General features: G+C 40.2%; 1 protein-coding gene across 1 annotated transcript; it reads right to left on the bottom strand.

Moving 5' to 3' along the window:
* Positions 1–10,235: 10,235 nt before the first annotated feature.
* On the bottom strand, positions 10,236–11,394 carry LOC149847633 (protein RGF1 INDUCIBLE TRANSCRIPTION FACTOR 1-like). The gene is made up of 4 exons (XM_090009010.1): positions 11,198–11,394; positions 11,032–11,106; positions 10,795–10,935; positions 10,236–10,705 (listed from the first exon to the last, which is right to left on the bottom strand). Exons 1-4 carry the CDS (start codon positions 11,375–11,377, stop codon positions 10,343–10,345), a joined length of 759 nt encoding a protein of 252 aa, XP_089865136.1. The 5' UTR covers positions 11,378–11,394; the 3' UTR covers positions 10,236–10,342.
* Between the last annotated feature and the right edge of the window lie 1,076 nt (positions 11,395–12,470).

Here is a 12,470-nt window from a genome sequence, read left to right as displayed (position 1 = left end):
ATTTCAGCCAATATACAGAATATGTATACATGTAAATGTCTAATTGTATATAGGGTATGATATGTCTATCCTAAGGCATGAATGAATGTTGAAAATACTAAGTGTGTTGCCTAAAAGAGGCTTTAGTGCTAATAAGCGCTAATTAAAGGATTGATGGGTCTAAACAAGACATATAGTTTAATTTGAAATGTTGTTTGGATGCATATATGGTCATGCTCTGATGATAATGATGATGTTGTTAATGTTGCAATTATGCAGATGCATGAAAATTATGTTTCTTTTTCGTATTGTTCATGTACATGCATATGTGTTGGGCAAAACATGAGAATGAAAATGTAATTGAATGCAATGCTTCAAAGAATGCATTCATTGCCCAAAGAGTGTCTGAATCCTTATAATGGGTTCTATCATGATGTTGCATGTAAACCATTAAAGCATTTAAGTAAAACATGTAACATTAAAGTAAGAGCTTGCAAAGAGAGAGCAAGTGGTACATCTGGCTTCATAGAACTTTGTTTGAGCATGGAAGGTTGCTCATCCTCACCCACAAAGATAGGAAAAAATTCTGCAATGGACTGCAGTGTAGAGGGTAATAAACTCATAAGTGGAAGTCTAATGCATTGGATTGGTGGTGCTAGAAGTTTCTCTCGCTCTTATCGTCTTATACCCTGTACTAGTGAAAGTTGTCCAGTCAGACCAAAGTCACCCTTGTATGTAAAACACTACCTGAGTCATGGTCTTAAACTAGTTTTCTGATTGTGTTGTATCCACGGAGCTAAGAAGTGATAACTTAAGATGTATGTGCATTAGTTAGACATTGCTTGCATCATTTAAGAAAAAATATTTAATTAAAGATAAAAATTTATGCATGCATTCAATGGCTTTTGTATTTGGTAAGTTCATGCATTTTAACTGCTCATGCATTTTATTTGTTTTGAATTAATGAATTGATGCACACTTGTTTAATTTAGTAAATTGAATGCGAATGTCAGTTGTGCAAGTGTTTTAGTTAATTTTTAATTTTAAATTATGAAAAGTCTAATGGAATCCCTACCTCATATTTTATTTTACAAGTCTAGTATATTTCACTCTAATGAGACATGTTATATCTGACTCTATGTGGTTTAATATTTTTCAGGTGATGAGTAGAAACTTGCATGTGAAGGCGAAAGGTTGCGATGAGAACTCAGCCTACATTTTCTATACCTCTAAAGATTTTGGACTTTGATTAATTTTTAAATTTTAATTCAAGGATGAATGTAATTAATTATGGATATTATAGACTTTAAGTTATTTTATGCATGATTAATCATTCGTTAAATTTTTAATTTCATAAATGTATGATTGCAAATGTTCATGTGAAATAGCACGCTAAATTTTAGACCCGATGAGTTTTTCTGTTGTATTTGTCAAAGTATTTAAAAAAAATTATCATTTTTCGAGTTATAAAAATTGGGGTGTTACAATAATAATCATCTTGTTATTAACATTTAATTCATTATGCATCAAAGTATCCTCTTTGTACCATGGGTCAACACCCAAAAATGCTCTTGTGACAATATACCCCTAGGGTCATTACCCTATGATTCCAACTATACGTATACATATCATTTTCTATTTCTTGATATTACCAGTCTCAAAATACCCATAATTGAAATATGTAGATTTTCATATCTCAATGCATCACACAAAATGCAATATACATCAATGCACAAAATGAATTACAATTGGACCGCCCATAATCACATCAGTGTCTCGTTGCACAAAAGTGACTTCAAAAATACTAAATACAGGTATTGTATCTCATACACAATAATTTTTTGGCTAATACATCGAACCCCTAACCTAACAGCCCATACTCGAAGTCAAAATTCTAATAAAAATACATTCGGGTGTCTCAGGAGTCGACTTTTTTATATTAGGGGTTGATTCTTTTATAGCAAGGGTCGACTCTTCAATTATAGGGGCCAACTCTTTATAAAAAGAGTCAATTCACATAACACAAGGGTCAACCTTTTATCCCTAGAAACAACATAACAACATGAAAAAGATTAAGAGTTGACCTTTGATTTGCAAGGATTGACCCTTGGGGTTAGAATAACATGTAAATTATAAAAGGAATCGACTCCAAACTAGTAGGAGTCGACCCTTAACATGTCAAACCGAAAATCCCCATTTCAAAACAAAACTTTTCAAAAAAAATCATGGATTTTCATTCGAAAATATGAAATGAACATTTCTAACATGCATTTGAACAAGAAAACATGATCAAAACTGCATTAAACCCTATACTCATTGAAATACATAAACAAGCATGCTTTTGAAAATACTATTTTCTAAATATAAAACATTCATAGGTATATAAAATTATAAAAAGTATAAATTAAAATATAGTTGATCAACTTTATAGCATATTCAAACAAACATCATCTACATGCTTACATGCTCCTAGAAATTATGGAGTAGGAATATCACACCTTGAAATTGCTAGAGAAACAAAAAATCTACCAAAGACATATCCTCGAGTAAACAAGCACCCATAAGTTGAAATCCCCAAGATAGAGACCTCAAATCCGTTCCTATAGGTCACAACCACTTCTTCTCAACCAGAACTTAATGGTAGAGAGAGAATGGAGTGAAATCAAAGGAAAATTGATGTGTGGTTTGGTGAAGAAGATGGGTAGAATGTGAGGAAAAAAGAGAGTGAAAATAGAGGGAATTAGTGAGATACATAAAGTAAGAAAGAGATTTTTTATATATATATATATATATATATATATATATATATATATATATATATATATATATATATATATATATATATATATATATATATATATATATATATATATATAAAAGCTTAGGTTTAAAATAAGATGCATTTTAAAACTTAAATTAAATCTCCCTTAACACATATTAACTTGAGCAAAGTCGGTGGCGGCGGGGTGCTGAGCTGCCTGCTAAATTATCAAATTACCCTTCATGCATTTTCTATACCCATTTTGTTGCTTTTTGTCAATTTATTTACAATGATGACATAGTCCAATAAAACCAAGTTCTTTTAATCAATTACCTAATTTATCCATTGGCAAATTAAGCCTTCGCCATTTTTTTATATACAAAAATTACTATTAACCTTTACATCAAATCGGATCCGATTCAAACCCAATTGTTACGATTTTAGGATTCATTTTTTCAGAATTTAATATTTTATAATATTAAATCATAAATAACACGTAAAGACTCGCAACTTTATATAAAAAATATAGAGTTTATGAATTTTCAAAAATTCAGGATGTTACAGTATGATCGGAAGCCATTACTGAAGCATGTATAACAGAAAAGGTGATCTTTGAGATGGGCCGAGCGGATGTGGCTAGTGGCTTAGTCGGAGCACTGGAAGGTAAGGGACCCACAACGACAGTTCTCACGCATCTTGTAAATACCCCATGTATAGTTTTGAAAGGCTCCAAGTAAGATTCAATTATTGTAAATATGATTTTTTTGGTACACATCTAGTTATGTTAGCTAGGGAAGAGTGCACAAATCTTGGAAAGATCACCCCAGATTGGCACCTGCTTATGCTTATGGAGGAGTGAAATTGTAAAAGTGACTTTAGTTTTCTAAGTTCAATGAACTGGTAGGGGTCTGCCCAACCCCACCCCAGCTTGAATATAAAAAAAAAAAAAGATTTAAAAGATAATAAACAAGAAATGAGAGAATTTAAAAAAAAAAAAAAGGAAAGGAAAGAAATAAAAGAAATGAGAAAATGTCAGAAAAAAAATAAAGAAAACCAACAACAAAGAAAGCAATAGGAATGGGAGAAAATTTGTGGTTTTTTTTTGGGGGAGGGAAGGCAGAACTGTGAAGGCTGTGAATGGGGATAGGGCGCCCACCAGGTCATAGTCATGTACTGTGGCCGAAAGGGGAAAGGGTAGGAAAGCAAAGCTTGAGATTTGCAATGGCCCCACATAACCACTCTGCCAACTATGATGGGCCCACCTGGTGGGTCATCTCCAGGTCAGATTGCGGGACCCACTCGAGGTGGATGCCAGCCAGCCCATGGTGGTGGCCCACCCACAGCACTGGCCCCCAACAGATTTGGAGTGCAAAAAAGATTTTCTCCGACGCTCTCTGCAGGCAAATGCTGCACTCAATTTTTCCCACGAAAGGGCATCCCCTTCTTAGTTGAAGACGAAAATAATGTTTGACCGGGACCACGAGACGGTCCTCTCATTATTGCTGCGCAGGTACACACACGTACCTACACCTGTGCACGTAATGTTAACTATGAGATTAGACGCAGCAAAGTCTTGAAGGTTAAGCAAGTAGCCATATAAGCTGAGGTGCATCCTCTCTGAACCAGATTAACGGGAATAGTTGCTCAAATTATATTTTGGTTGGTTGCATCTAAAAGTCAAAAACCAGCACAGTATGTTTGGATATTTGTGTTGGTACTGATGCTGCTGATCAGCAACCACATGCAGAGCCAATTCGAGCAAGCCTTACCAAACAGTAATAATGCAAGTGCTCTGCAAATTGATAAGCCAAAGGGAATGCAAGTGTGTCATGTCAATAAATATTCATGCCACATTTATCCTTTTCCCTTCTTTGGTCCTTTACTTTATGTCTTCCAAGGATGTGCCTTTTAGGTTTGGTGGGCATATAGGTTTTAATTCCTCAGTGTAAGAATCTGGAAAATTGAAGAGCTTTGAGCTTTCCCTTTCATCCTTTCGCTACCTGCTTTCCCAAACAGGGGCTATCACCCATTGCAGCAAAATCACTTGTCCCAACTCACCCTTGAAAGTGGCTATAGCTAGACTAATGTATCATGGGTTATATCCTCCACCGTTCCTTCCAGATCATGGAATCAAAATTAATTTAAGGATGGTGGTTGGACAACCCACCTCTCTCAGATGGACAATCGCCACAGCCTTGTGCGGTACAAAGCAAGGGCATGCCCTCGTCTTTGACAGGAAGGTTGTGTAGTTTCATGTGATTTTCTCGTGCCATCGAGTCACTTTGACTCATGGCCTTTTCTTCGATGTCCTACGGTCCTGCGAAGTCGGGTCTGTGACATGTGAATGCATGAGCGTTCACATGGCCCGCGCTTGTTGACCGAATTGACGGTATTGTCCCTCAGGCTTTCTAGTTGAGGTCTCAGGACAAACGTCAATTCAAGAAGAGTTTGCCCCCCACCCCCACCCCTAAAATCCGTTAAAAAAACTCTATTGGTGAGTAAAGAAAAAAAAATTGTTTTGCTTTAAATGGTGGGAACCGCGAAGGATGGGGGGTGGGCCCGACCTGACATGACGAGATGAGAGGTCCCATGGGGATCGAACCTTGGGCGTACCGCCCCCCACAAAACCAAACCCTCCCATTTTTGCTAAACCCATACGGTTTTGTCTCTATGGATGCAGGAACGGAACCGGAAAACAAGTGGAAGTGGGACTCTCTTTACTTTTGTGGCTCTTTTCAGTTTTCAAATGTACAGAAAAAGGAATAAAATATATAATAAGCTCTCTAATTTTTTCATCAGACAGTTTATTTATTATTCCTGTTTTCTTCTCCAAATAAAAAAAATTACATTTAGAAACCCAATCTTTTGCTTGATAGTCCAATAAGAGACTCATGTTTTCCCAACACCCAATTGCGCAACAAAATTAACCTTTCAGGGCTCAAACTCATGACACTGAGTTAGCACCACCTTATTAGTTTGACCCCTACCCTACCCAAGTGGGAGCCCCCCTGTCGAGGCATTAGGGGTTTCAACGGGCTTGGTTTACCCGGACCCGACCCAAACCAAACCCTATAGGGTCTGGGTACGGTGATAAATAAGAAGACCCGATTAAAATCCGGGTCTGGATCCAAAGGTCTAATTAATACATGGACCCTTATATAGTTTGTGAAATTTTATACCAGACACAGACCCAGACCCGACCTGAGTTCTGTTTGAGACCCACAAATTGTCAATGTAAAATTGATAAAAAAATATGGTTTTACCTGGTATGGTCTGGGTTTGGTTCATGTAGTTTTTATCGGATCTGGGTAAGGTTTTTCTTATATTGGATCTGATTAGACCTGAGTCCAGACCCAGTACCATACCCAAAAATCTGATCCAAGTCTGGTTCCACCTGGGTCTGAACCAAGCCTGACCCGTTGACACACTAGGGACATACATACTTCATAGTTAACTTGAGTACCGCTAAGGTCGCTATTTGACAGTTTGGGCAAAAAGTCGGGTCCTAAAATGTTTTTCTGAGAAAGCAAGAATATGGAGTAAAAGTAGGTCTCTAAATGAAATTTTATCTAAAAGAGTGAGCTTTTACATTACAAGGAAAATCTTTCAATAATTACGCTCCACGCCGGTGTACTACACCCTGTAATCAGCGAGAGGTCTGCCATTATGTGGTCAGTGATAAGTGTTTTCCCTTGGCCTAACAAAAAAACTCTTCTCACAACTTGGCACCTATACAAAATGTTAAGTTGTCACTTAAAGATTACATTTAGACCCCAGTACCAATACGAAGACACTTTTTTTTTTTTTTGCATGATTTTTTTATTACCTATGATGATGAATTTAGAAAAAGAAAACATTTAGAATCGTTGGACATTAAGAAAAATACAAAAGAAAAAAGAGGGATTTTTTTTTGTGAGCATTAAATGAAGCGATGAGAGTAGAATTAGTAGGTAGGATTGATTTTAAGTAATGTTATCAGTATCGGTGCCTATCGGACTACTATACTCATTGTATAGGCAGAAAATTGATATGCTTAACCCCTGAATTGGCTATTTTTAAATAAATGCAAAACATACTAAAAAATATTATTTTAATAGTTTTAACATTTTGTTACACATTATTTTCTGGCTGATACAGAATGATTCACTTGAGTATCGGTGTCGGGGGGCCGATACAGCTGAATCGGTGGCCCAACGAAATTCAGAGCCGATACCGACACTGACAACATTGCTTTTCTGAGATATTTTGAGAGAGAGAGAGAGAGAGAGACACTCTCTTGGTGGTTCTCTCTTGATGTTGAGACAGGTTCTCAATTGAATTTGAAAGATGTTGAATCTCCTGGTTATAATAAATCCGGCACCGCGACAAGTATAATGGACCGACAGTGGGATTACTATGGTTTCAGGTGAGTGAAAAATGAGCAACGTGGTACTCTTTATGTCTTGTTTTGGTTCTCTCTCTTGTATTTACATGATTATTGATCTCTCTTGAATAATAAGAACTCTCGGCACTTTGCTGGTGGACTTTAACATATTGTCGAACCACATAAATTGTTTTCTTCTTGTGCATGATTTATTTCTTTATTGGTCTTAGTATGTGTCCCCTAATCACATTGTCATCGGATCCGGTCTGTGTCATCCTAGCTCGTGGGCCCTAAAACCAAAACAAAAAATCCACCAATTGGAGTGTTCTTTTTTTTTTTTTTTTTAATAAAAGCAATTGCATCGTTTGGTAACAACTTACAGCAACCGAAACCGTAGCACACACTGGGTTGGATTGAGGCAAGGCTCACAGGATGGCACCTAGAAAATTGATGCTTGCAAATTGCAAGGTTCATTTCTTTTGGCCTTTGCATTAATGCATAGCCCTGGTTTCCAAATTAGCAAAGAAATCATCAAACGCATTATTTAGGCTTTCGGCGTGATGCTTATATATCGGGTTTGACAAGCCCTCACCACCTGAGGAAAAGTATTATATATTTAAGACCCTTCGATTTGAAGATGGATGGTTCGCAGGATATGCACATTTGGGGAAAGCAAATATATCATGAAAGCTAAAGTCGCTTGACATCCAAGAATGGTTAAGGTTTTGGTATGTTTCGGTGGTACGTGCGTGGACAAAAGGTAGGCGCTTTGTTTTGTTTTGTTTTGTTTTGTTTTGTTTTTTTTTTTTGTGGACCAAAGTTAAGGGCGTAATCAATGGCATAGAAATTGAGGTTATGTGAACAAGACAAAAAAATCCGAAGAAACTCAAAAATAGGGAACTAGGGAGTAGTACCAAAATAAAAAGTTTCAGATGTAAGCAAAAGATTAAATCACCAAACAAAGAAGGCAAAATAGGCGTAGAAGGAGGCGCCGGTGTCCTTGTTGGGACAGACAATGTGTCTGTATAACTAACTTAACCGGACGGAGAAATAACAAAGTGAGAAATTAAGCAGCTACAGAAATTTGCATGGGAACTTTGGTTCCTTCTAACTAGTTACATGGATAAATGAATCCGTCCAACCTCCCAAATTAAGAAAACAATATCCCCGTGTGTTGGTGAGCATACACAAAGCTGGTAGAAATTAAATCTTTCACAACCACAAATCCTCTTCCCCCACTACAAACGCATCCTAAACCTGATTAAAAACATTTTCTTGCAACCCTTTCAATGTTGAACTGAAATTATTCACTCTCGAGTTGTTGCGGAACTGCCCAACATATAAATAAATAAAAACCAAAATCGTTACAACTCCCAGAATTGCTTAGCTGGTCCAACTTTAAATTATTGCTGCTATAATTCCAACACAAATGCCTCGATCCAAGTTATTTTACACAAAAGGGATTCCAGGAGGAAAAAGTGTCCATTGTGTCCAGAAACGGCCAACATGGTCTCTCCAGTCCACCGTATAAAAAAAAGGAGAGCATTTGCGTAAGGATGGTGCTCATAATGAGCCCATCCCATCATTCACATCGTCATTATTTCAATACGCTGGTCCGGTCGACGACCCCATGCACGTCTGTTGGCTGTTGGGACGCACCCATGTCCTATGTCTATGTCAATTAAATGGTTCGGATTTGGTTCCCACACCATACAGGTAAAGTGGATTCGCACTTGGACGCGGGTGGGTTGACCCGTCAGTGTTAAGTGGTTCAAATTTGATGCTCTCCACGCCTTTTATGAAACACAAATTTTACACGTAAAGCTGCCTAAACGGGTTTCAACTTGGGGTGGGCAACTGGCCGAGCAACCCGATGGGCCAAGCTGACCCGGCCAGCCATGCATGCATCGGGTTTGGGCTAATGTTTTAGGCCAGAGCCCATTAGGTACCTGATCGAAACCCGACCCATTATATATGTGAGCTGACCCGCAGGCTTGGGCCGGCCCAATGAACTTGAGTTGTTTATTAATTTATAATATAAAAAAAATATAACTTGATAACTAATTATTATTTAACTAATTAGTTCCAAATTAACGAAAACTAAAAAAATAATTAATTGGATGAATGAAAAATTGAGAACTTGTTAATGATTACTATTTACCAAGTTGAACTTGACCCGCATCACATCGGCCCGTCAGGCCAATGAACCAGGTCATAGACTGCTCTTCAAACCCGAACCCGTTAAGAACCGAGCCAAAACCCAGTTCGTTAATTAACAGGCTGGGCCACACTTAAAGCTGCGTAGTCGAGATGTAAACGGACCCCAGCCAGGCCCCATGCCCACCCCTAGTTGCAACTCATTCAAAATGAATCTCTCTGGCAGGCAACAGGGTGTTATAGGGATCTCCTCAAATCTGTTTAAATGGATGTGATGCAGTCGAAGACCCGACCCAAACTGGTACCGCTGGCGTCCGTACATAGGCTACGGGTAGGCGTCTGGGCGATTATCAAACGAATCGGAACCGGATCAAACGGGCAGGGTCCAAATCCCAGCTCCGGACCCCGAAAAGCGCAAGATATCGAAACTTATTATTACAAGAATCTTTGCTTTTCCAGACCAACGTTCGAACCAGGAGTATCCTCATTAAATGACTAAAATACCCTCGCCTTCTTTTTTGCCCAAATTGAGTTTTGTTTTTCTTTCCCTCCTTAAAAGCACGGCGTACGGTCACGGTCAGAGCCCCCATATCCAGAAAATGACTAAAATACCCTCACTAAAGTCGTCAGCAGGCGGCAATTCAGGACCACATTGTCAGGTTCTCCATAATGGCAGCAGCAGCAGCAGAGAAGAAGCAAAGCAAACAAATTGAGGGGCGATCTCCCCTAATCCATCGCAGGCTATTTCGTCGTCATTGCTCGAAAATTTTCCGTCAGCAAAATAAAAGAGAAAAAGTTCCAAGCAAACGTAAACGATAGCGCGATAATTCGGAAATTTAACGCGAACATATTTGTTTCCCCTTTATGAAGAGGTGAAGTTGCGGGAAACAGAAATGAAACGACTAAAATATCTTCCATGAGCTCATAATTTACAGAGAGCCCTCGGTTTCCTTTCCTGGGAATTCATTTCCAGGGCTTACAAAATTGCGAGGCGACGAGAACCGAAAGCCCCCGCTCGCTTGCTCTCTAGTTATACACCATTTCCCAAGGTCTTTGCCATTCCTGAGAATTCACGGAAATTCTCAGAAAAGGGGGCTCCGCTGAGGCACTCCTTTCCTCCGGCTAAAGGCGGGAAAGGACGAGGTGACGGAGGGAGTGGCAGGGGCAATTCGGGAATTCCAGCCGGTTCCGGTCCGCCTTTTCCTCCTGACGAACTCCGTCGTGGTGGCCGTGCAAGCCACCGTCGATGCGCCGGCGGGGACGTTGTTCTTGTGGTTCTGGTTGTTGCCGCTCGACCCCGACGACGACGACGTACGAAGGGAGGCGTCGCCGTCGAGGATGGAGCTGGGTGTCATCTGGCCGTCGTCCAGCTCCGACAGGGGCAGGTACTCGCAGTCGTATAGATACCTCCATATACACCCTTCGTACCTCACCAAATACTGTACCTGCATACACTGTCGACCACTTAAAACACCGCTTCTCAGCCGGAAACTTTTGAATTCATTCCGGTGGGGTTTTTTTTTTTTTTTTTTACCTTGCAGGAGAGGGAGCAAAAGTGGTATGGCTCCTGGAGGCTTCTCTTGCATGTGTTGCAGACACTGCCTGAGCCCTTGAAGGGGCGGGATTGGGGTCTCTGGTTGAGGAAAACAACCTTCGCGCTGTTGGTGGTATACGCCTGGTACCGTACACGAAGAAACCTCCCGTTAGGGAACTCGTAAGGTTCAGAAGGGAAGGGGAAATTTTGGGTTTTTTTGGAGAAGCAGGCACCTACCTGAACAAAGGCGCAGTCGATCAATTTCTCGAGATCATCCAGCCGGATGACGTCGTGGTAGACGTATCGCCGCACCTGATAAGTTTCAAAGAAGACAATTAGCTCGAAATTAAGCGCAGAAGGAAGGAGAATTGTCAATTGAGTGGTGGGGGTTCGAAGTAGAGACCTGGAGGAGACGGTGGGAGCGGTGTTGGGAGAGGCAATGAGGGCAGATGGTGGTGACGCAGTCGAGGCAGAAGATGTTCTTCTCGTTCTTCTTGGAGAACTCGTGAAGAAAACACGGTGTGAAGAATTTCTCCGAGAGGAGGGAGTAGAGCCAGGCGGGGTTCTGAGTTGGAGTCGGCATCCGCGGGAGAGAGAGCAGCTCTGATGGGTGAGAGGGTGTGTGTTATTTCTCTTGAGACAGAAACAAAATATTTTAAGCGTGGGATTGGGGCATGTGTGTGAGTGAGAGGGAGGGAAAAAGAGGATGACCAAAAATTTGTAGAGCAGGGCTTTTGTTTTTATCAATGTCTGCTGCTGCGGCTGCTCACCACATCTGTCCCCTCTGCACACTTCAAGAAATTCAAACTTTTCCTAACCAAACACCCTCCCATCTTCACAAAACCACCAAAACGCCTCTCATCTTAGAGAGATGGACTCGGACCTCCGTCTGGTTTTTTTCAACTCGCCGAATTCATCAAAGGTCCTCTTGTAACTTTTTGGTGGGTCTACTACCCCAACCTTATTGGTACAGCATCCAAGCTCTTTGACTTGGGCCAAGTTAAAGGGGATGGCGTTTTAGTTATTTTTGAGCGTTATTCGGTTGTTTTGTAGAGATTTTTGGGTTGGCAAGCTGGTGGTAATTTTGGCAAAGAAAAAATGAGGGGTGTTACTGCAAAGCATTAATGGGGATTGGGATTTTTATGGAATGCAACCAAAAACACCGTATCTTCTGAAAAAGCGGTCTGAGAGTGGGTGTGACTGCTTTTGGAAAAATGACAAGCATGTCCCTTTAATTTATGAATGGCGAAACTAACCTTTTGACCGGCCTTTGTCGTTGCTCCTCGGGTTGGGTTTTTGGACAACCTGGCCAGATAGCCTTACTCAGGCTACCTACAGGGTTCTGGTTCTGGTTCTGGTTCTGGTTCTGACCCTGAACCCCCTCCCTCCCCTCTACCTCTTTTCCCGCACTTTGTCATGTTTCGTGACATGCCATACTTGTTTTCTGCTAGAAGAGGTGATCAGCTGGTGGGATATACAAAAAATGCAGTGCCCACACAGCCACCCATCTTGGCATTTCTCCAGATGATGGGTGCTGCATATGCAGCGTCGCTGCATAAAAAATGGAGGTGAAAAAAGAATACTAAATCTCCCTCAGGAACAAGGATCAAGAGTATCTATGGGATGGAGAGGGTCAGGCCAGAAAAAATACATGTATCTCTAAAATGGGAAACGAG

This window comes from Nuphar pumila, chromosome 1 (assembly GCF_984573655.1).
Source record: "Nuphar pumila chromosome 1, dmNupPumi1.hap1.1, whole genome shotgun sequence".
NCBI classification, from domain to species: Eukaryota; Viridiplantae; Streptophyta; class Magnoliopsida; order Nymphaeales; family Nymphaeaceae; genus Nuphar; species Nuphar pumila.
Note: the sequence above shows the minus strand (reverse complement) of the source record. Positions and strands in the feature narration are given on the sequence as shown.

What these genes read in the sequence shown, in the direction of transcription:
- LOC149847633 (XM_090009010.1), bottom strand. Translation starts at nt 11,377, where the DNA reads ATGCCGACTCCAACTCAGAACCCCGCCTGGCTCTACTCCCTCCTCTCG. An exon ending in TCGACTGCGCCTTTGTTCAG is followed by an intron (nt 10,936 to 11,031) that starts GTAGGTGCCTGC and finishes GTACGGTACCAG; the next exon opens with GCGTATACCACCAACAGCGC. An exon ending in TTTGCTCCCTCTCCTGCAAG is followed by an intron (nt 10,706 to 10,794) that starts GTAAAAAAAAAA and finishes CAGTGTATGCAG; the next exon opens with GTACAGTATTTGGTGAGGTA.